This window comes from Rhinolophus hipposideros (assembly GCF_964194185.1).
Source record: "Rhinolophus hipposideros genome assembly, chromosome: 4".
In the NCBI taxonomy this organism is placed as follows: domain Eukaryota; kingdom Metazoa; phylum Chordata; class Mammalia; order Chiroptera; family Rhinolophidae; genus Rhinolophus; species Rhinolophus hipposideros.
This window is the reverse complement of record NC_138050.1, coordinates 22,871,197-22,896,874: the sequence shown is the minus strand read 5'-3', so window position 1 is coordinate 22,896,874 and position 25,678 is coordinate 22,871,197. Positions and strand designations below refer to the sequence as shown.

Here is a 25,678-nt window from a genome sequence, read left to right as displayed (position 1 = left end):
TTTTCAGTTCATATATTTAGTAATAATATTTTAATCCTTTTATCTTTACTTTAGTTCTTTTTTCTCCAATACTTTTTGCACCATCAAACTAAATGAGTAGCTTCATTTACTGTGTCAATTCAATAACGTGCAAGGACTCCCAAGTGCCCATTAGATAACTGGGAAACTTCTTGATACACAAAGTGTGTGGTCCACTTCCGGTGAAATCTCTCTTTCAGTACACATGTGAACAAGTGCATGCTTCTCTGCTTCTTGATCCAGTTACTTTTCTCACTACCTGCCTCATACTCTTTATCTGGTACCTTCTTGTTTCATTTGCTCATCATGTAACCTTTAGCCCAGAATGTCCCTATCGTTATTTTCTTCATTGACTCAAATTCTACCCATCCTGCAAATCCATATTCAGTCCTAGCTCCTATACTTAGTTTCCAATATTTACATCTTAGAAGAAGATAGCATATCTTACAATCAGTCCATAGGTTCCTGAAATAAAGGTATATTATCTTTTTTAGGGTGTGTGTGTGTGTGTGTGTGTGTGTGTGTGTTTACCATTAGATGGTTCAGGGATTCTATACACTTAATCCATTATTTTAGTACACTTAGTACACTCTATTAGTACTCTTAATCTACCCTACTCAATCTACCCCAGTCAGGGAGAGATGGATTAAAATTTTTTACTATTAATGTCTTTCTTTTCTATATTATTTAATATTATCTATAATTCTAATTTTATTAGTGTTACTAATATTCCTTTTGAAGCGTAAACTATAATTGTTATATTTTTCACTATGGACTGCCACATTTAGCATTACAAAATATACCTTTCCAGTCACATTTAATGTTTTACTTTACTTTTTCCTTGAATTCAACCGTGATGTTCAGGACCCCTGTTTTCACTTTGGCTGCAATGGGAAATGTGAGAATTCTCATAGAACACACCATTGGAGATGGTAACAGCACAGCTGTTATGTAAAAAAGCATTCACTAGAGTATGACTAGATTAAAAAATATACTTTACAGACAAGTGCTATTGTCATGTGTATAGTGATTATTTTGAGGTGGAATTATTATGAGAATGTTCTTTATTTATTTTTTTTTATTCCTGTCCAATTCAGAAATTAAGGAACAAGCCAGATCTCCACAGGCAGGGAAAAAAGCAAATGATAACTTGCCTATCAGGCACTTGGAATCTCAGGCCTGACAAGTGTGTCCTGATTTTCAACCTCATTTTTGCTTTAAAGTAATTTCCATATTTTAAAGTAATTACTAAAAATCTAATGAAACCAAGATTTAACTATCGGAATGAAATTATTTAATAACTATTAAGAAAAAACAGTTACTTCAGGTTTTTGCTAATGTATCAGGATTTCTTTGTCAGTAAGACAATGGAATGATACAGATATATGTACCATTCATTGGATTATATATAAAAATGAACATAGTATTACCAATATTCATTAATCCCAATCTGAGTGGACCTTACAAAGTGGCAGAACTTGTACAACCACAAAGTTGAAATACCAGGTATTTGTAAAACCTGTCTTGGAGTTTACTCTCCCATTATGAAATAATGTTACATTTCATCAGTCTTGAAAATAATATACTAAATTATTTTTGTATTTTTAAACGTAATATCAGATATTTGAGAACTAAGATAATTTACTACTCACGATACAATTTTGAACAGTACTCTTTGAAAAACCTCTAAAATTCAAAACACATTTCCTGTATAGAATCTGTTAGGTGAACAAGTGACAAAAATGGACCATGGTGGCCTGAGCGTCACCCTCTCATCCTCCCAAAAGCTTCCTAAAGGATGACTCAAGAAACTACCTGGTCATGAGTAGGGCAGGCCAGTATTTGTGCTCTAGAGGCACTTTTTCTCCATGTCACCTGAATGTGGCTATGGGACCTTCTAAACCCCTTCTTGCCACATGATCTGGCCAATAAGTGGGTTAAAGCTTTCTAGAGTAATAAAAAAACTGACTTGTCTCCATGTGTGCAGAATACATTGTTAATGATGTACTGAGCATTACAGGAGGAAAATCTAACCCACTGAATGTTTTTAAAAGATTTTAAAAAACATTTTATAAGCTTGAAAGGGACCTTGGAGACCATTCAGTCAATTGGGTCATTTAACAATGAAGGAAGGCTAATAGACTTGCTCTCTGGTAACCACCAAGAAACATATACAATGTTATAAACGAATGTTAACCTCAACTTAAAAAAAAAAAAAATCTTTTGAAAAGAAGCCACAACAGCTTTCTAATAGTTTACACAGAGAGAGAGAGAGAGAGAGAGAGAGAGAGAGAGAGAGAGAGAGAGAGAGAGAGAGAGAAGAGAGAGAGAGAGAGACACTTGTCTTGTGACATAAAAGCTGCTTGCAGTGGAACTTGCTTAGCAGCGAGGTGGCTGGCTTTCTACTCCAAGCTCTTTGCCATTAAATCTTAAATAGTGGCTCTTGTCTTGCTTCCACATAACAATTTACAGCGTATATCTAAAATTCATTGTTCTAGGCAGTAAATATATCTGTACTATTTCTGTATGTAAACAGTACAATATTTATGGCTACAGTACAAGTCAACTTTTTATTTTGATTTGTTTCTTTGTTTTTTCAGCTATCAGGAGAAATGTTCCACAAAGTGAGACTGAATGTTATCTAAATCTCATGCTTACTTCTGTTTATTGAAATAATCTGCCTTATTGTTTAAATTGGTGATTGAAGTAATTGGGAAATGAAACGTTTATGTATGGACTTTTGGTAAATTTTTTAGTTTCCAAATGATGTTACAGTTTTACTTTCCAGGAGATTTTTTAAGAATTTTTGTGATATTGTGGAAAACCAGGATCCATTCAATGCTGTACATTCTCCTCTTTGTGGTTATGTAATATTTGCTCAGTGTTTAATTTGAAGCTATCATTTCTCTTGGTTTTGATTTTGATTTTTTGAATTTTAATTTGTATTTCAGCTAAGAGTATATATAAAATATAATTCTCATTGCTAAATAGAAGAAGTGCGTTACTTCCAAATACACATGAATATAGGATATTGGATATAAATTCTGTATCTTTTAAGCAACTTCTTGTTATTTTCCTTGTTGACTGAATTCTAGGTTTTTACTTGGTAATCTTAAGCAATACCATAGGGTTTTATGGTATGAAGGATAATTGTCTTTCAACACGTGTTAATTGAGCACCAGTTATGTATGAGTTTACACTCTAGTTGAGGACAGATAAGCAATAGACAATACAGATGAGTAAATTCTGTATTATGTCTGGAGATCCTATGTGATATGGAAACAAGAAAAAGAAGAACAGGGTAATGGGAATCTGGAGTCTACATCTATGAATATGAGGAAAGCAGGATACAACTTGTAAATTGGGAGGTAAGGATAAAATTTGAGCAAGAACGTGAAGGACGTGAAGAAGTGAGTTCAGCAGGCATCTGAGGGAAGAATGTTTGCAGCAGAGAGCACAGCCAGAACATTGCCTGCAGCTCAGCCTGTGCTGGGTGTTGTTTCCACAGCAAGAAGAAGAGAGGAGGAGCAAGTGCAAGGTGAGGGCACAGAGGTGATGGAGAAGAACATCAGGCAGGGTCTTGAAAGCCATTGTAAGGATTTTGGCTGTACTCCAATGGAAATGAAGAGTTATGGCAGGTGTTGAGCAAAGCACCCACCCTCAAGGCCTATCTGTTTCTGTTCTCATCTGACTCTCTAGTTATCTCAATCTATTGCCAGGCATATTTATTTTTCATTAAAAATGGCATATATAATGTGTTTAAACATTGTTTTTCAATAATAAAGTTACAGATATATTGGTGTTAATATCTGGACTTGTAGGTATTCTGTTAGTTTATCTATTATTTGTCCAGTAATAGATTCAACAGTTAGTGACTTAATACATCTTTATCTTTATAAATGACAAGGCCAGCTGCCTCTTATTATTATTCATTTTCAAAACAACCAGGCTATTAGATGAATGTTCCATATTTTCTCTTAATTCAGCTAACAAATGATTAAAATGCACTGTCTACCAGTTCAAATTCTGGCACTCTTTGGTAAAAATACAATATTTTGGCCAAACTCATCCCATATCTTTTTTGTTTGCCCTTTAGCACTTTCAGCATCTGTTAAATTTTTCAACTGATAGACCCCCTGATTTATCAGCTACATCTGCATTATTTAAAAATCAAATAGTGGTTGAAATGGAAGTCGTGATAATGAGGAGAAAATCCTGACTGACAATGACTTTCCTTCATTAAGTATTTGTTTGGGATCAAACCTCAGTAGAACCCAAGTCCTTCTGGGAGATTTGCTTCCTAGTTATGAAATGGTCAAGGTCACTCGTGTAGCATACTTCTCTAGGATTTTTCGCATTCCGTTCTGGTTGTGGAATGTTAATATTGTTGTTTCTTATGTGAAAGGAAAATAATCTAAGACATACGTATCGTCCTTGTGTAACTAAACCACAGCATGGATAATTCTCATTTAGAATCTTATTATGAGAGTAAACCCCTGGAGTTACTGTAAACCTCTTCTTTCAGAATATTATCCACAATGATAGGATTTTAAAAACATATTGCTATTTTAACAGTAAAGAAAAATTTACATATTATACATTGTGGATAATATAATTTTGTAAGTCATCACATGGAATTTGGTCACATTGGAGAACTCAAAGACAATAGTAGAAATTACCATACCATTGGAATATGTTTTTCACTGCCATTAATTAAAACCATTTAAATGTCTTTCACTTCAATTACTTCCTCTCACTTTCAAATTCAGTCTTAACATGAACATTGTCATACGTGTTGGAAAAAATAATAATCCTTTCTATTACCTAGATTTTATCATATATACCTGTTGAAGCTGCCTGAAGTTTCAACAGTTTACATTGTGAATACAAAACACTATCTTCCATGTTTGAATTTCAAACAGTGTATTTATTTAGAAAGAAGCTAGGACTTTCCAATGATTTGAGAAAAACATTAAGTTAATGAATTTATAAAATAGCTTTAAGGTTAATAAAGCCAATCTCATACCTCATACATCCCCCAATGGACTTACTTAAATAAGGTTTTGCTTTTTAAAGAAAATATTAAAAAAATACACTAGAAAAGTTTAAGTGACTGCTAGCTATTGAAAAAAAGCAGAAATATAATACAGTTCTGCTACTGCTTCCTGTAGAGTCTTTTCATCATACCTTACCAATGACCAGTCATGACCAAAGACAGAAATTACTATTTTTCTATACATTGTGATATACACTTCTAAGGTTTCCTTGTAGTTAAGCTCCATCTTTTGATTCTATTGCTATGACTCCAATTTTTTTTTTAATATAATTGAATTGACAACATGTTGAAATAGAAGGATAGACATTTCGATGGGTGAAGTGGACTGACCCTTCCTGTACATAGGTAACTAAAACAATGAAAAGAAAAGCAAATAGCAATAAGTTCTTAGAGTTAATCCATGCTTGCTGTGTTTATGAGCCAAACTCTGTATGAAATGCTGGATGTGTAAAGATACATAACCACAAGATGGCCTCAGGGTTTTTTTGAAAATAATTTGGGGAACATATTCAATAATGCTGTAAAGATTTTGTTGGGTATCCAATGGACATGCGTCCTATTTGGGACACCACCTCAGGGATACTGTAGATGCCTGATCATGGCATTGTATACCAGAAGATAAACAATAATGAATGCCAACTATAATTTTATATATATAATGTGATGGTTCAGTGTGAGGTCGGAGGGATAGTGGATGGGGGGAGGGGGGTTCACAGTGTGAGGGATATAAATGATGAACGTCTAAGTATTACCTTGTCTTGTACACCTGAAACTAATAAATTTTAAAAAAAGATACATAAATCCTAGTCCCTGATCTCAAAAGCTCATTATCAAAACATGTGCAAACCATATTACAGGGACACTAGCCTCAAATATAGAGTCTATACTAGAGATTATAAAATCTAATGTTTTATTTAATACAGCTGCCATTTCAGTTTTCCATGGGCATTCTTCTATTACTTCTACAGCAATTCTTACTTTTACTTCACAGCCACTAGAGGTGATTGGCAGGAACTGACAATGAGCTTTGTGTGTATTCATAAAATTCTGGGGATTAGGCACATAGAATAGAAAGATTTATGTGAAGTGCAGGTTTCCATACATAGGCTGAGCTCTCTTAAAGATGCTCCCTGTGGTGAGCAGAATACACAAATAGCTAAAAGGCATATTCTGTTATAATATGTTCACAGGCTGCTTTGTAGTCGTCTCACCTCTCTATATACCTTTGCTTTTCAATCACCACTATCTATGAGTCATATTGGATATAATCAAAAGAAGCAAAGGACAGTAAGTATTTGAGACATGGAACAAATTAGTCAGGAGTGGAAATCTGTGATAAGAAAACAGCATGTCTGTATTTTGTGAACATGGTGCTCACGGAGATTGTAATAGAAGCAATAAAATGACTGGCTTATACTTGGCTCAAATAAAATCAACATTTCCTCCACAATATTTAAAAAAGATTTATTAGAGACTTTTAACTAATACTTCCCTGGTCTTTAGTGAGCAAAGTGTGTGACAATATTTCCCCTAATGAGAGAAGGAGAGAGAGGGAGAAAGTGAGGCAGAGGGAGAGAGGAGAAAATAAAAATAGTATTCCGTTAATTTAAATATATATTTTAGCTTTTTAAAGTCTCTGGTGCTTGAGAAAAGATAGTGCTTGCAGAAATTAGATTTCTATTTTGAAATGCTGCCATTTTGCTTATTTCCAGATCAGTTATACAATGACAATTCAGAGACATTTCCCACCACCTCAGGACCACAGAAGAGTTTTCCCCCAACAAACTGTGGCAATTTGTGACAAATTGTGAAAAACTACCTGTTATATACCCATTTTGAAAATTCTGTTAATGTCAATGGTGAAACAGCACAATTTGATTATCAGGAGAGTTTGTTCTCTATATTTTGAAATAATGGTTGGATATAGGAAACAAACATTAAAACATTTTTATCATTTTGTTGTTTCAAAATATGGCTTTAAATTTTGTCTCATAACAAATTTTTGTATATTGTAGTAACTATGAAATAGACAATTTTAATATCTGCCTTTCTGAAAAAAAAATTTTTAAATTTAGAATAAATGTGTAAATTCCAAGACATCAGATTGCATTAAAAAAAAAAGTACCATTATATTTAGAGAAATATCATTGTATCTTCAAATGTCATAGTGAATTTCCATGAACTAAATTAATGAGAGAAACTTTCTGTAAGTAATCCATGCTATACTTTAAGAAAATTTGTATTTTTCATATGTTTTATTTTTCTTTCACAACTTTAATTCATAATTAGAGGAATTATTCTATGGTTACTAGAGTCACAAGCTTTTAAAATTATCTTTTGATTTTCAAATATGTCTTCAAATTCCTCAATTATGTTTTAAATATACTCCAACTCTATTAAAACTATATGTATTTGACCATCTATTTGGAGTGTGTATAGGATGGTCCCATCTTTGCCTTTTTTTCACTGGAGTGTTGAATAAACCTGTGATCAATAATTTTTCTGTGTTTAAACATAGTTTAAACATTGTTAATATTTTTCTTTATCTTTTGACTAATTTATTTTTAATAATGTAATTTTTTTTCAAGATTAGTTTTTAAAATGTATTTCTTCCTTTATTACTTTAAAGTAACAATATAAGAAATTATAGATCAAGGTATTTGATGATGAGTTAAATTATGTGTAAGGTATTCATAAGTACTTCAGATGTTCCCCTTAAAAGACTGATAAATTCATTTAATTATAAGAATAAATTTATATTGGGTATAAACACTAATTTTATTTTTTTAAAAATCCGCAGAATATCTGGGATGATGACATAAGCAAATAGCAAAGTTTACGTATCCCAGGCACCACATTATTTTGGAGCAATGCTTAAATGATTTTCAAAATCATGTAAAATTTTATTGTACATCAGTAAATAACTTGTGATGAATACATTTTAGAAAAATATCATCCTCTTTTCTCAAATTTCTTTGCTTAATTGGCCAGTGATTTTTACTTTTATTGTCAATGTCGTCAGCTTTTCCTGTTTGGAATTGAATAGTTCACACGTGCTCAGGATCTTCTGTGGACTTTTTCTCTGTTGTTTTTGGTATAGAAGTATGTGTTTTTATTTTGTTTGGTGGATAGTCATATTGATAATCCTCAGCATGGTATACTTATCAAAGCAGGATGTTAGAGACAAATATATTCAGTACAAGTTCAAACACTGACAGGTACTTAGCTGTATGGTATTATTGTATGACGGGTATTCTAATCCTAGTTTTTCCTTCTACAAAATTAAGATATGATGTTACAAGAAGGCTTTTGAATTATCTCTCCAGCAAACCTGTATAAACACTGATCTTTCAGTTACTCAGAAAGAAAAATAAGCTGATTTTTTGGGGGAAAGATACAGGCCAAAAAAAAAAAAAGGAAACCTAGTGTTGTAAACTATATCCATTCACTAGGTTTTTATTTCTTGCTCCCAAAGTAGGAAATTTTCATGATTCTGACATTTGTCTGCAAGGTAGACATGGCAGAAGGCCAATGTCCTCTTCTTGACCCATTCTTGTTGGTTGTTAGCATAAAATTTCCAATTAATTAATTCAAAAAATACTAATTGAGCATCAAACATGTGTCAGATATTGTTCTAGGAATTGGGCACACAAAAATAAACAAAACCCAGAAATGTACGACTCATAGCTTTTACATTTTGATGAAGAGACGCAATAAACAAAGTCAACAAGTAAGATAAATAATACAACAGATGCTGATTAGTGCCATGGAGAAAAACAAAGCAATCCTGCGGGATAGAGAGTTCAAATTTAAACTGGATGATTTTTCTGGATCATTAAAATAAAGATGGCTGCAAACTCTTTACCACCCCTCCCATCCAGGGTTGAAGAATCTGGGCTACCTGTGAATACTTTGACTATAAAATGTGGCAAAAGAAAGCTCTGTCTTTTCTGGGCTCAGCCTTTAAGAACATTGGAAACTTTTTCTTTCTCTCTTTTAGATGTCCTGCTTTGATAGAAGCCACCCATTATGCCTCACGATGCTGTGAGACAACTTAAATAGCCACTAGGAGGGACCACTTGAACTGTGATATTCCTAGGAAGTCCTCAGCTCCTCCAGGCATGCTAACCGGGGCTCCGTACATGCACGTGAGGAAGCCATCTTGTACATCCTGCTCAGTGACGCATTCATTGACTCCGGCCCCATTCACCTTTCAGCAACTGCTTGAACAATTCCAAGTGAAAACTGTCCACTAAAGCCATGAAAATATGAGAAATTATATTGTTTTAAACGAATACATTTTGGGGATGACTTGTTAGGCAGCAATAGATAACCCAACAAACAAGCAACATTTTGAACAAATTTGAAAGTTGTGAGAAAGCAAGTCATGCCAATACTTATGTTAATAGGTCCATTTACTACTGGATCTCTAAACATCATCTGAACAAACAAGATGTCTTCTACACAAACCTCATAGGTGTGTGGACTCAGGCCAGTCTGGGTGCTTCACTTTCTTTCCTTCCAGGGATGGCTCTGGTTGTACATCAGAATCATGTCTCCGCCTGATTGTTCCCTCACCCTAGGAGGTTATTTATCACAGTAGTGACTATGATTCTAATCATTACTGAAGCAAGTAACTTTTCTGCCTCAGGGAAATAAGTTTAATTAATCAAAACATTCTTGTTAAGTCATGCTGACCAGTACAGAATGTTCTGTAATTAGCGACATATTTTTTAAAACTATCTAAACATAAATATTAATATTATAAAATTTGTCATAATAAAAACATTTTTAAGAGAAAACTATCATTATTCTTCTGGAAAATTCACAATACATATGCTTTCACGTGTTTTTCAGTATCAATGCTCAATAATCACTTGAGAATTCACCTGTATGTAGTTAGCCCTCCCTCAGAGGGTTATGGAGCTCACACCCTCAAAACATTAAAGTCTTGGCACAGTTTCTGATGCACTGGAACTTTTCAAAAAATTCTTATTGATGTCATTTATTTAGAACGGCATACTTTGTTCAATAACTTGTTCAAAATTCTTAGAATAAATCATTCTTTATCTCTGTATTACATGTATATCTAGTTTGTCAACTCGTTTTAAAGCATGTAAGGAAATTTAGTAACATTTTATATAAAACTGCATGGTTTCGATATGTTGCTGCATCTGTACATCAGAAACCACTGAAGCACTCGATAAAAACAGACATTTTCAATGGCGGGGATTCTGGGAATCTCTATTATTGACAAAATTCCTGGTGATTTTCATACCCAGTCACAAAATTAGGAGGGTATAATGAAAATCTGCAAACTCTACATATTCTTTTTCTTTTTAAAGTCACTCTTTTCAAAATTAGGAACCAATTTGCTTAAGCACAGTATTATAACAATAACTAAAATGTTTAAAATTAAAACCTGTCATTTGAGTTTGTTACCTTGATAATGCTACTTTATCCCAAATTATTCAGATGTTTCCCTTAACTCTATACTTTGTTGAGGCCAGGAATATGTTTAAATAAAATGTTAATAAAAATTTTAATAATATTTGGGGTTTATCTGTTATATTCTAGGATGCTTTAAAAATATAGATTGTCATGTCATTAACTGAAGGGTTAGTTAGCTATTAGAAAGTCTGTTTGCTATAAACTTTACAGTGTAAAGCATTCTCCAGGAGCACAATTTTGACCTATTTTATTATTGTCATCTTTCTAGTATGCTGCACTTTACATCAAGGGCATTTTTTTCTACTATTATTTGAATAATTTTGAACTCTAAGCCCACTGCCACTCCATGATTTGTTGGTGAATACTGTGATCTTGGTGGCAGAGATTAGCAAGCAGCCGGATGGAGAGTCAACTTAGAATACACAGTGTAACAACCTAGACTCTGACAGGCTTTAGTGAGAGGCAGAACCAAAAACACACAATGAAACAAAACAAAAAATAATCAGAACAACAGTAATGACAAAAATTCTGTGTAGGACAGAAAAGAAAATTACACGTCTTTTATTTGGGTGTTGTTGAGGGAGAAAATAGTCTCCTCAGAATTTGTTATCACAGCCAGCTCTCCTGTGAGTTAGGGACCTTAACTTCTGCTACCTTTAGAAACTGAAAAACTCAAGTCTTACTTTTAATTTAAAGGAAATCATTATATAAAAAAAAGATTGCTATTGTATAGACAATGTTCTCTAACAAAAATGCAATTAAAATACAAACAAATAATAAACTGAAAAATAGAAAATCTCATATACCGGGGGTGTGAAAAAATGTATGCATATGACTTGTATTCATCTTTTGTTATTGGTATATATTGAGTACTACAATTTTAATATAGTTTTTTCCTTTCTTAAAGTGTGCATATATATTTTTTTGGCACCCTCTATATTTTGAAATTAAAAAAATAAAAATGTAAATAAATATGTGTCAAAAAGAAATCACAATAGGCTTCAGAAAATTCTTACAGCTGAACAACAATGAAAAGATTACATATTAGAACTTGTGGAATTAACTCAAGTAAAATCAGAAGGAAACTTTATATCTGAATGTTTTTATTAGAAAAGAAGAAAGACTGAAAATTAACGAACTCAGCATCCATCTCAAGACATTATGAAATGTATAGCAAAATATACCCATAGAAAGTGAAAATAAAAAAAAATAATTTAAAAATACAAATTAAAGAAACAAAATAATCATGCCAAATGGGTTACTTGAAAAGAAAAATAATATCGGAATCCATTGGCATTACTTATCATGAGACCTAATAATGCTATTTCTAAGTACCTGTATTTATGGGCCTCTATTTTCTGGACTTGATACTTGATAGAATTGCACCTTTTGTTCTGTGTGGTGGAGGGGGAAGCATATGGTTCTTCCTAGATATTGGATGGTGAGTAGAAACAGCATGTATCACTTGCAGCCCTGAGCATTTGTCAAAGTGAGACTTTCCTGATGTTTTGTATTTCTGATGTTACGAATGGCAGTGTTCAAGATGAGGTATCCTATTTCAGCCTGAGCTTCTGAATGGGCTATAATGGGCAGAGAGCCCCACTACTAACCTGGGATGGAAACATTGGCCTGGTGTGATGTTTTAAGTCACTGAAAATATCTTTTTTAAATTTTTTGTAGCAAACATAGAAAAGAAAACATAGGCTATCCTGACTGAAATACTTTAAAAATAGAGAGAGACACAGCTGTGAGGTAGTGGGGAGGGAGGGAGAGAGAGAGGAAGGAATTTGAAATCATCAGGGAAAATAAAATATGTGTAAATGAATAAATTAAAAGCACTATAAAACAACATTATGTACAACTTTATTATAAATTTTAAATCTTAAATTTATAAATTCCTGTAAATATTGAACTTAGCAAACAGACTTAAGAAGAAATACAAAACTTGATTAGTTGTATAACCTCAAGCAAATTAGATCAGTAGTTAAAATTCTTTCCATAAAGTGCAGTACACAAGTAGCTTGGACAGTTTTACTATTTCTGCCAAATAGTTGCTGTGCAGCTAAACCTTATGTAGACAGCCCCGGGGTTTAGAAAAAGGAGATCTTTTTCTTTTACTTTACAAGGCTAGTATAAACTTGATTCTAAAACAAGAAAGCAAAAATTTGATATCAGTCACATTTATTAACATAGATATCCCTATCTGCACCCATGACATTCTTAACCTTATCCTAAGTTCCTTTGTTTCAACTTCAGTCTATTTTACCACCAATGGCTTCTTCGGTTTTCCTCATATACTCTAGGCACACACCTGCCTCAGGACATTAGAATTTACTTTTCCTCTGTTTGAAACTGTCTTCTCCCACATAGCCTCTTGGATGGCTCCTTTACCTCCTTCACATCTTTTTAAATATGTCATCTCAGTTATTCCTTCCCTGAAAACTGAAGCCATTATTCTAGTATTCCCCACCCCTCTTCTCTGTTTTGATTTCCTTCTCTGCACTTTTCACAATCTCACATATATTACTTCTCAATCTTGTTTATTATCTGTCTCCCATCCCTGGAATTAGAGTAGAGATTTTGTTTATTTTCTTTACTTCCACAGCCTCTACAGATATAGTCCCTGGCCCCTGGTGAGGGCTCAGTAACTATTTGTGGAATGAATTGATAAATGCTAAAGTATTGAACAAAATGTCAGCATGATAAATTCAGCAATGTAATGAAAAAATACAATATGACTCAGTTGGATTTTTTCAAGAATTCAAGTTTAGTTTAAATGAGAAAAATTCATTGAAATGGCAGCTAAAAAGAAACAACATAAAATTTTTCAACAGATGGGAAAAAAGCATGTTATGGAATGCAAAGTTAAAGAGATCATTCTTAACCAATAAACCAACAGCAAACATTACACTTAATGGTAAAACATGGCAAGTGTTTTCTTTAATATCAAGAATAAGAAAAGGTACCTTTTATCATTACTTCTACTCTTCTCACTGCATTTTGCCCAACAGAGTAAGTCAATAGAAAGATAAATTAAAAAGTACAAATAATGAAAAAAAAAAGAAGAAAGAAATCGTAAAATTTTCACAGATGGTGTGATTACCAACATAACAAACTCAAAAAAAATTCATAAAATGAAAATAATTCAGAGGATCAAAAAAGAATTTTGCAATTTCCTAAGGTACAAAATCAATATAAAAATACCAATTAGAATCCCAATGAGTTAAATTATGGAATCAGACAAACTATTACTAAAATTTATATAGTAATGTAAAAGAGCCATAAATAGCATGATACACATGAGGAAAATGAATAATTGGGGAATTTTCTCCACCACTAACCAAGACATACTACATAAGGCAGTGTGCTATGGCCCAGGGATTCACCAATAGGTGATGATAAAACAGAATGGACAGCCCACAAACAGACTCAGACCTCTATGGATACGTGGTACTGACAAAGTGATGCTGTACTGGTAGGTCAGTAGAAAAGAATCAACTCATTGGTAAATGGTCCTAGAAAAATTTGTCAGTGAATAAATTGTCACTCTTCTCAATCTCCCGTGTCAATCTCTTTTCCAGGATCCACCATTGTGTTGGTGTTTCTTCTCGGCTGTCTCCCGTGCTTATTTTCATGTTGGTTTAGATTGTTTTCCATTTATTGATTTTGGGGTGCTTTGTGGAGTGAGCAAAGGCAAAAGCTTGTGTTTACTTCAGAATGTTTAAATGGAAGTTAATTAATCCTGTATCTCATCTTTTTAAAAAATACAGACTATCTCAAGAGCTTTTATTTTCTTGGAAATTTTTATATTAGGACAAGTCAAACTATAACTCCACAAAACATTGAGCAAATGTCTTAGAGTGTGTTGAAAATCTCATAATCCCCCCTTTTTTATGTAAAAGTAAACACATAGTGTTAATTCGTTTGAGAAAATGTAACCAGGAACTGAATATGAGAAATGCTTCTTTGTGTACGTAGGTTGTGTCTGTAGTATGTAAATTATGTGTTCAGTATTTGAACCATCTCTCTCTTTGAGAATCAATGGCCCTATTCTCATAATATCTAGTATTGAAAATGTTTTTGGTGCAAAGTAGTCTTTATTGTTTTTAGAGAGATTTTCTCAAGAAAGGTATTTTCTCCAGTGCCAGCAGTCCACCTCCTATGCTTTCCCTGATAGTCATTTAGTAGAGTAGTTTCTCATGTGAGGTGCAGCAGAAACGTGGTGATGGGTGGCAGCAGAATCCGCAGCATTAAAGGATGATGATTGGGAGCATATCCTGGGCCTGGGAGCATGGTTACTATGGTGATGCCCCTGCTCTGCCAAGGCTGTTTCTCACTGTGGGTGGAAAGAAGCTCCCCTGCCAGCAACTACGTGGGATTCTGGCAGCTGGAGAGAATGCTGAAATGATGCGCTGCTTCCCCAGATGGGATCTCTGAGAGTCTTCATTTAAACCCAATAGGCAACTCAGGCCCCACGGAAGATTGGGGTAATTAGGCAATAGACCATTACAAGTGCAAAATGTGCGGGATGAGATACTTTAAGTTTCTTATTTTGAGTAAAAGTTTTGCAGAGGATCAGGACTTGAATGGAAAGATTCTGGGCTGACCTGGAAGTAATGAAGGTTTAGAGGAATATTTATTTGTCAATAAGGGTAATATGGATCTGAGCAATTTAAATGATAGCATTTAAATAGGGAGTGAAAGAAACATTTCCATTTAATTTGGAAATCTTAAACTCATTCAGAAATGCCTGTTAACTCAGGGTTGTCAATTTAGGTTTATCCAGTATTTAAATTTATCTCATACTTTTACTAATTTTAAAAGTCACTACTCAAAGCTATAATTAATGACATGGACTATAACACTAATAACACCCCACCACCCCCAACACACACACACACACACACTGCATATATAGAGTGTAGGTAACTAGAGTCAACTTGCTTTCATGGAGGCTAATATCCATCTAAACCACAATCGAGAAAATGTGAAATGAGTAGAAACTGACTCTGAGCTAGTAATAGAATTAACCGAAAGTCCTCAATGGCAGTTTTGGTGGTCATCTATGGGCTTACCACTCCATTTACTCCTGAGCCCTTCTCATTCTGATTTTATCTTTACTCTGTTATAAGCTTTAGGTCTAGGACCTAGGACAGGTAATTCCTATCTCTGAATTTGATGTTTGGATTCTTTTCTTTATATTTGAACTTCTATTCTGAGGGTTTTGTCGAATATGTTAATCTGGTTTTGTCACCTCAATGTCTGCCATAGAAATCCCACACACCTCTATCAAATTCTTCAAGAATAGTTGGGGAGAGAAATCACAAAGGGATGGGATTTGAGATGATGGGGCTGTATGGGGGCACTTGTCGAAATTAGGAATAACTTCGTTTTGGATTGGTACTAATTTTCTTTATTTTTAAATAACCAGTAAAATGAAAATTTTACAACATGGAGAGATAGAGAATAATCCAGAGATTTTTCTGCTACCCTGTTAATCTTCACCCAAAACAGTGTTCAGTGACATTCAGATACTACACACTGGTCTCATCCATCTGCCAGTGAAATTTCCTCTTATCATATGAAGTATCAAGCTGTTCTAACCTTTCCTACTTCTCCACATTTTGTGTGTGTGTGTGTGTGTGTGTGTGTGTGTGTGTTTGTGTGTGTCAGGGGCAGGAATATTCAGGAAATGATTTTGCCCGTATCAGCAAGAGCTATGGAAGCTGGGAGGTGTTCAGACTTCTTTTTTACCTCCTCTGGGGCAAATGACATGAGCCATAATTCTTTTAAGAAGGCCAATTCATTGATCAATATTAAAATAGCAGCCTGGCATACATTATGAATATAATGTTACTTCACCCAGGAAACTTGCAATCATTGCATATATCATAGATTGCTATAAACATACATGCATTCTAGATAAAGGGCACACAGATCTTCCTATGATTTAAGTACAATAAATAACAATGCATTTTCCAATCTTATGTGTTATTTGTTTCTGAAGAAGGAAAAAGTCAATTATATGGAGAGTTTTTGAGAGGCTTCAGCATTACAAAAGAAGATTTGATCAAGCATTTCCAAAAGGAGAAACGTAGGAGTAAATCTTTGGAATAGGATATGTCTGAGGAAGGAGTGAAGCACAGAGGTGAACTGAGGGGAACTGACATCATCCTTGGAGTTCCCTTAGCCTGTCAGCCCTCTTACCTGACTTAATTGTCTTTTCTCACCAGTGGCTCGAACCTAGTATCTCATCAATATTTCTTATTTTAAAACATATATACTTAAGCATTTCTAGTTAATCTCTTAGAAGAAGATATCTAGCAGTCACCTAAAAAATCCTGATCTTTTTTGAATATAATGTTTAAAGCCATCTTTCAAAAATTGAGGCTAAGGTGACAAAACCTCACAAAGCAAAAGTGATTACTGTGGTCAAAGAATTTTTGAAAACCACTTTACAACACAATAACAGTTAACACTAATGATTGTTAAAGTTATTGTCTAATGATGGTAGACATTTATTGAGCACTCTGTGTCATGCACTATTTTATGTATTAATTCATTTAATGCTAGCAAGAATCATTTGAGAGAAATTCTTACTGTCACCTTTTTGACAAATAATGAAATCAAAGAAAAAACTTGCCCCAAACACACAGTGGTGGATCAGAACTCTAACCTGCCCTCATCTCTCTTTTCTACTGTGCCAGGATCTTTCTCAAATTTTTTTTTTTTTTTTTTGCTATGCACCACAAAAAGAAATAGATTTTGCATTATCAGTTACTACAAAAACAACATATATAAATATCTGAACTGAAAAAATTCTAAAATAATTTGCCTCACCACATGCAATGCACTCAGATATTGTCTAGTCTGTTCTCTTTCACTTTTAAAAATTGCTGGTCAAAGTTCAGTAAACTGGGTTTACTAACAGATTTAGCTAACAGATTTTGACTCACTGTTTAAAAGATACAGCTACAGAGAGTTCAAAAGACTAAATGTCATTGAAATAAAAACGTCAGCATGTGAAATTTGAGGGTAATAAAGTCAAGATAGAATGATATGCATGCATGTATGTGAAGATTAATTATTATAGGAAGTCTGGGTGGGAAGGAAGCTTCTGTTGGTTTGGTAGAAGAGGTAGAAGAGGAAGCCATCAGTAGAAGCAAGTATTCTCTTGCCTGGAGGATGGGCTTATAATTACAAAACCTGGCATTTATACCTTCCAGGGCAAGGCCTAGGACTTGATTTACAAGGTTGACCTGATGTCATCTATAAATGTAATTATATTTTCCCATAATGCTGAAGTTTGAAAAAATGTTTTAATTAGACTAACAAAAAAGTTAATTTCTAACATTTTTTCCTGTTGATCCTGTGCAGGGTGTTTTGAGTGCTGTATTAAATGCCTGGGAGGCATCCCCTACGCCTCTCTGATTGCCACCATCCTGCTCTATGCTGGTGTCGCGCTGTTCTGTGGCTGCGGTCATGAAGCGCTTTCTGGAACTGTCACCATTCTGCAAACCTATTTTGAGATGGCAAGAACTGCCGGAGATACTCTGGACGTCTTTACCATGTAAGTCATTCTAGTATTGCATGTTATTTTGAGATTATATGTTCACAGTGCTGTGTGTTGAATAAATAGTGGTCTAGAGTTAAGTGAAACAATGTCATGTAGAAGAAAAAAAGACTCTTAGGATATGTACATGAGTCAAAAGTACATTGACATTTAGCATCAAAAGAGGACACATACCATAAGACCAGAGGCCAACTTAATCTGGATTTAATTTGTGTTTTAATTTGACTGTAAAGTTTTATCCAAAATTCAGTTATCATTAAGCGGAATGCTTGCATTTCTTTTACTCTTCTAAGCTGAGCAGAGGCTGTTCTAATAGAATAGAACAGAAAATAGAGATCAGAGCCAGGTATAGATGTAGACTGCTGCTAATTCTAGGAAAATCACCCAGACTCTATGTGTACTCCCACTTTTTAAAAAATTTTAACTCAGCCATGGGTATTATATCATCTTTTTTCCCTACCTCACAGAAATGATGTGACCACCTAAATAAACATTGTGAAAAGTTCTTACTGACTTCTGCAAAAGGATAAGTCATAAATAATGAGCACCCTTTTGCAATCACCAGTTATGCTTAAAATGAATATTTTGCCCATAACATGTAAACTCCTGGGATTATTAAATTATGGTGATGTTAATATTTTTTTAAAGCATAACTCAAACATAGTCTGGGAGTAAAAAGGAGTTTGCTGTTCAAGTTGCAGTCCCTTATTGTCTAATATTACAGAAAGCAAAAGTTTAGGATTGAAGTACAGCAGAATTTATTTTCAAATAAATTCCCAATTCCAATAATTTATTCAGTGATTTCTTGCCCACACAAAGAAGGTAGCTTATTTCCTACAGTTTATTTTATAATCCCAGCAGATAGTAACTTTCCTTTGTGTTTGCCACTGTAGCATTTATTGTCCCTACAACTTCTTGCATTTATTTCATGCTTCTTGATACTGTGTGATTATAATGTTTTCATGTTGTTTTATTTTCTCATTCTAAATAAATTCATACCTTCTTAATCCGTATGTACTTTTTCTGAAAAATAATGCTTTTAGAGTTACAAGTCTTACTGTAACTCTGTTGTATGGCTGGTTAGGGTGACTTTGCCTTTTATTCTTACAATTCCATCAAAAGGAAGTTAATCCCATTTCTTACCTGCCATGGCAGTTCCTACTGAAAGTGTAAGTATAACCTAAAACCTAATCTAAGACAGCACCTGGTCAACCTGGAGCACTTTCAAAGTAAAGGACAACTTTTCTCGAACTCCAATATCAGAAAATATTACATATTGCTGACTTTTTAAATAATCCATCAGCTACAGGCAGATAGATTGTCTTCAACAAAGTATTGCACATAAATTATATTTGTTATTTTATTCCTTAAAGTTGCTGATTTCTATGAAAATGAAAAACAAAAAGGTGGTACGCATTTCTATCAAGGTAACAGAGTAAGAATTCTCCACTTTGTGGGGTGGAGGGCATGTACCCTTGAACAGAGAGATGGCAAAATTCTTAGGAACAGGAAAGTTGAAATATTTATGTTTATCTAAAATATATCGGCACTTAAAATTTGAGAAAGATTGGTCATAAAATAAGAAATAGAATAAAGCGGGTGTGTCAGACTGGGAACCCTCACCCTGCAACAACCCCCCCACCCCACCCCCCACACACACACACGCCCACAGATCAAGAGGGGGAGAGAGCTGATTAGGTACTCAGTTAAAAAGTGAAATTATTTAAAAACATAGTCCCTAACTCTGAAGTATCAATTTAGAGCTTCATCAATGTTACTGACAAACGGAAATGAAGAATTAATAGCAAATTTTAAAAATCATGACCTAAAAAGTAAAACAGGAATCATATCACTATCCTTGTATTTCCCAATGTAACTTTGTTTAACAAATTAGTTCTGAAAAAATTAGCATTATCTGTTAAATTGAATACTTTAAGCCCATAGTAGACAGTTTATCAATTTCCATTAAATTGGAAGTATAGCATGAATTGATCTTTGAGAGTTTATACATGATATTCATCATTTGAAATATAATTAAACTATTGAAAATGCTTTGGATTATTGCAGGTTAGTTTTCAGAGAACCTTAAAGAAATGATTGCATGGATGTATTTTAATGTGATAAAACTGACATTTTCTTTTTAGTTTTATCCCAGCCTACACTGGACAAAATATGTTTTCACTGTGCCTTATTTTAAGCTAACCACAGATGTCCTTAAAATCTACAGAGTCACTATATTTAGGCTACATCCAAATTGCTAACTTTAGTTTTAGACTAGACCATTTTAAGACAGTATAAGCCTAATAGGTAGGACGAGATGATTGTATACACCTATGAGAAACCAATTGTCAAGGTATTTGTTTGACATTTAGACAGCAAACTTTAATATATCAGAGCTCTGCTAAAGGTCTGAAGGAGTAGTATGTGTGGGAGTTCAAGGAGGAGAAATCACAGATCATTTGCTTAATTTAGTACTTTTACCGTTGGTCTCTTATACTGGAAGTTAAACGTGAAACCAATGATGCATGTTTGAAATGGGAAGAATACCATGTTTATTGGAATAAAAGCAATGGTTCAAATGATCTCTCTTTTCATATTTCAAATAACTAAAATCCTTTATACTAAATCCTGTGAAGCTTCCAAATGAATTAAGACTCTCTCCCTGTCAGAAAACAGTTCATGAAAACAAAGAGGGAAGATATGTACCATAAACTACTGGGTACTGTTAGTGACAACTGAAACATTCAAAGATTACATAAAGGTTTAGATGAGGTAAAGGTTACCCTATGAAGCTGCCTTCCTAGGATATCAGAGGAATAGATAAGGTGAGGGGAAAACAGAAGAAGTAAAACAATATAAAGCAGAGCGGAGTGAAAGATGTGTTTGCAGGCAAAACACTTGCTTGGAAATAAGCTAAGGCTCGTTTGGAAAGAATGTGTAAGAGAATGATTGTGAAGAAAAGACTTGTTGGCCAACCTTAGTAATTCACGGAGAGTTCATTTCTTTTCTCTACAGTTCCCATGCTTGATTCAACCAAATTAAACACTCCTACATATTACACACTCCTATAAAGAAAAATATAGGAGCCTGTTGACTGGATGTGTGACCTAAAAGATACAACCGGTTTCCCAAGTACCCAGTCTTCCACCTGTGGTCCTCAGCATGTGAGGAGTTACTCCCGTCTTTATCTCAGCTTCTCTCTCTGTTTCTTCATTGTCTCCCTCCTCTTAAACATATACACATATCTCAATGTGGTCAACATCTCCAAGTATAGATGGAGACATATGAAGGACTGGCACACTGGAATATGACTATTCCATTTCACTAATCATCTGTCTAGCATACAAAATCTACTTCTCATAAATAAATATGCAAATAATCCCCATTATTTGCTTATGCAATTGCTTATGCAATCTCTATTTTAAACATAGAATTCTAAGTACCATCAGCCCTCACCAATGAAATGTAGCTCCTACATCTTCAGCTGATGTCACCCATTAAATCATTTTGTCAAACTCCATTTGAGATATGGAGACCTCCATAGAGAGGGAAGAGAGTAAATTTGTCAAAGATTTTGTGACCCATTAATATATTTTTAAGTATCACTCTATTCCTCCTCATCTTGGTTTCCCAGAAGCTTTTCCTCCCTTAATCTGTCAGCTTAGTCTTTCAAATCTATGGTCATTTGTTGGCTCCAAACTGTTGTAGCATGAGTATATAACTTTGCCCACTATTCCCATTAAGGATATTCCCACTCTTTAAGTACAACTTCTAACTTTGCTGTAACCAGTTAGGCACCTCAACACTGGAAACAGCTCACTGACCTGTCACTTTCTGCTATGTGATGAGACCTATTTTCTGACTTGTGATTCAGACTTTCTTATCCGAGTGTCCTTTGGAAAGGTGTCATTATTGTGCTTCATAGGTTTCACTTGACTGAGTGAGCAAGAAATATGGTAGGTATTTTACTTCTGCAAAGCAGATTCACATAGGACAATGAAATATAGAAACTGGTTAGAAAATTAGATATCAGACAATTCAAATCACTATCTTTATTAAGTGACTTGGCTTCTTGAATAATTCTCCTGAAGAATGAGTAAGGGACATCCTTCTGCACAAACATACCCCCATATAATTTATTAGACATGGATTGTTTTGGGGTTTTGACAAATTAGGAGGATCCAGGATTTGTACTATTGATGTGCAGAGTGAATATATTTCACTTTCAAAATTTTATGACTGTGACTTGAGGTCAATACATCAAAAACTGAGTTTACTAGATAAGAATTCTTTGATATTTAATGCACACATAAAAATTAGTTCCTGTTTGCCTAAAGCAAAAGTAGGCAGTAAGCTCGATACAAGAGGTGTATTGGCCTTGCTCTCAACTAACTTCATGTGTGTATAAATCTCAGTGTGCTTGTAGTTTATGTTTATTCCTTGAAAGTTAATGAAATAAGAAACTGTTATCAGTAGCTTAATGGATGGGAGTGAGAAAGAAAAAGAAAGCAGGAATTTATGGCAAGATAAAACCAGGTTTCACAGGCTGATGGAAATCACAGCAGTGTGAAACCATCTGTTGTGACCTAGGGGGTTAACAGCCAAACCAGATTTTAAGTCTTCTATTTATAAGAAGTTTGAAGGTCAGACAAATTAGTATTGATATGAGATTATTGATTAGTCTTGGAGACTCAAAAATAATTTCAGTCCTAGGTAGAACTTCTGTTAGAAAACCATACCGAATTCCTAACTTCTGATAAAATAAATAGTGAGCATCTCCTTAGACAATATTTTAGCCAGACTAGTAGACCTTAAATGAGTGTGTTTTGTTTTTTTCAAATAACAACACTAATATAAAATAACAACAAAACCAGTACATAAGCCATGAAGAATTTAGTTAGAGACACGACATAGTGTGTGGATAAGAGCACTGATTCTGGGCCCAAACTCCCTAGGTTTGTATCATGTGGTCTCTGCCTCTTTCTACCTGTATTACCTTGGACAAGTTAAGTTAACCTGTCTGCCTCAGTTCCTCATCAATAAAAGGGACTTACTAATGCTGCCTAGCTGTAAGGTTGTTGTGAGGATAAAATGAGTTGCCATTTTAAAACAATTATAACACGCTGGCACATTAGAAGTACTAACTGTTGATGAACATGATGGCAATGATAATGACGGTGACAATGACTGTGACGGTGATGATGTCTTCTTTGAAGCTGTATCACAACTTAAATGTGTACTACCATGTGTGGGGGCAGAGCCAGGAGCGCAGTTTCCAGGCTCTCGGCCTCATGCGGAAAGGTGCTGGCTCAGGTAGTAAATGGCCTGTGATTGGATGGCCATCAGCTGTGGCTAGTTGTCCGTCATCTGTAACCAGTGAGCCACTGGCTACTAATATAACTGCTGTGGCTACGCTAGCATCAAATGGGGGCCAGCAAGAAGATGGTGGCTGAGCTGGCAAGAGAGGATTGCAGCTAGCAAGTGGGGTTGGTTGGCAGGGAAGTGGATGGCAGGTTGCGAACAGTGTAGCTCCTGCTTCCTGTGTCTCCAACCCAGCCGCCAGCGAGAATATGGTCATATGACTCCCCTATCTATGGCTCTGTGGGTATTCCTTTTTGGCCTCGCCATATCCTGTGTTCTTATGTGGGGAGCAGGAGCTGAGACCCCACATGACACCATGCTTCCTAAAGTCTGTTTGTCCCTGGACCACAGTTAAGTCAACCGACTTACCATAATGCTCCTGTGATTTACTGTTTGACTAGATTAGATGTTTCAGTCATCTGAGTAGATTTTACACTGAATTTGAATTGAAGATCTAATTTCTGTTTTCTTTTCTAACACCCAGGAATACAGCAACTGTAGAAAAAAATATTTACAAATAAGAACATGATGATTTCATTCAAAAAAGATTAGTAAGTTTATCAAGTAGAAGGAAACTTGCTTTGTTTTTTTGTGGTTCGCGGAGAGAGAGTTGTGCCAATGAATTCCAAGTTATAGGGAAATAATGTTTTGGCTCAATACAAAGAACTTCCCAAAAGTTAGTTTTCTAAAGCGTTATACGCTTTATGGGCTGCCTTGGAATGTAGTGATTTGCCTGTCAGTGAAGGTATTCAGACAAGGCTTGTTATGACGTTCCAGTTCTGAAATACTTACAGTCTCTAATTCACTAACGAAACCTTATTCTTCTTTGTTCAAGAACTATCTTAGTATCAGTTTCTATTTTGCTAATTTAGTTATTGTGAATATCAAGTATGGAAATATATTATTTTTAAAAATTTATTATGCTTTTATATTGTTCTTGCTTTCAAATATGCAGATATCCTTTTTCAGGCTAATCTTTTATCTGGTTTGTCTTTTAATGAATTCCTTCATTTAGCAAAAAATACTGGGTTATGCTCTGTGCCACTCACTGTGGTAATCTTTAGAGATATAAGGTAGGACAAGACAAATTCCTTTTTTTCAAGTACTGACATAGGAAAAATATTTTGGAAAAAGTGCCATCCACAGATATGAACCAGAGAGTGGTAGTTGTACTGGAGTTGATATCTAGAATGCATCAGTTTCATGACATAGAGGGAATGGAGAAGCTATAATAATTAGTATTATATGGCATTGCCACAGACATTCAGATAAGTACTTATCAGCACATATAAAATTATGTCCCTACGCACACTTTTACCAAACAACTTTCAGATGAATTGAAAGTTAAAATTTAAGAGTAAACTAATTTGTAAAAGCTAGAAGTAAATATAGATTAAGATTTCACTTATTATGAGGCAAGGAATATATAAGCAATATAAGAAACATAAAAGAAAAGATTTATAGATTTGACATAATATAAATTAAATGTTACTCATTAAGCTATTATAAAAACATTAAAATGTATGCAAAAACTGAAAAAAATACCACTTACAGGACAAATCCTTAATTTTAATAAATGAAGAATTAATTCAACAACAAAAAGATACATATTCTAGTAGAAAAATTAGCAAGATATAAAAACATATTTCATTAAAGAATACAAAGTGGTTAATACCTTATAAATATACATTCATCCACACTACTAAACTAAGAGACTAAGAAAATTAATTAAACTGAGAAATTTAAACTAAGAAAATTAATTAAAATGATACCATTATTTTTTAACTATTAATTTATCAGAAAAAATAAATGGTAATATCTGGTATTGAGAAACAGAGAGAATGGGCCCTCTTACTTGTTATTAATGAATCTTTATTTTGGTGCAAACTTTCTGGACACCATTTTCAATATGTACCTTAAAATTTTCTAAGAATTTATCCCAGGGAGACAACCTACATTGTGCCTAAAGATAGACCGTGCCGTTTGTAATCACAATGCATTAGCTTCCTATAGCTGCTGTAACAAATTACAACACATTTAGTGGATTAAAAACACACACACACATTTATTTTATTTTTTTTTTTACATTTCTGGAGGTCAGAAGTCTGAAAAGGGTCTTACTGGGCTTATTGAAATGGGCTGAAATTAAGGTATTGGCAGTATTGCATTCCATCTGGAGGCTCTAGGCAGAATCCATATTTTTACTTGTTCCAGGTTCC

The 25,678-nt window shown here is 34.2% G+C and overlaps 1 protein-coding gene across 2 annotated transcripts in view; it reads left to right on the top strand.

Annotated features, from left to right (window-relative positions):
- Nucleotides 1–25,678, top strand: part of GPM6A (glycoprotein M6A) — a 238,695-nt gene that overhangs the window by 182,673 nt on the left and 30,344 nt on the right. For both annotated transcript variants that reach the window (XM_081046245.1, XM_081046244.1), the window contains exon 2: nucleotides 17,903–18,095. In XM_081046245.1, coding sequence (XP_080902371.1) covers nucleotides 17,903–18,095 — 193 coding nt within the window. The remainder of the gene's footprint in view (nucleotides 1–17,902; nucleotides 18,096–25,678) is intronic.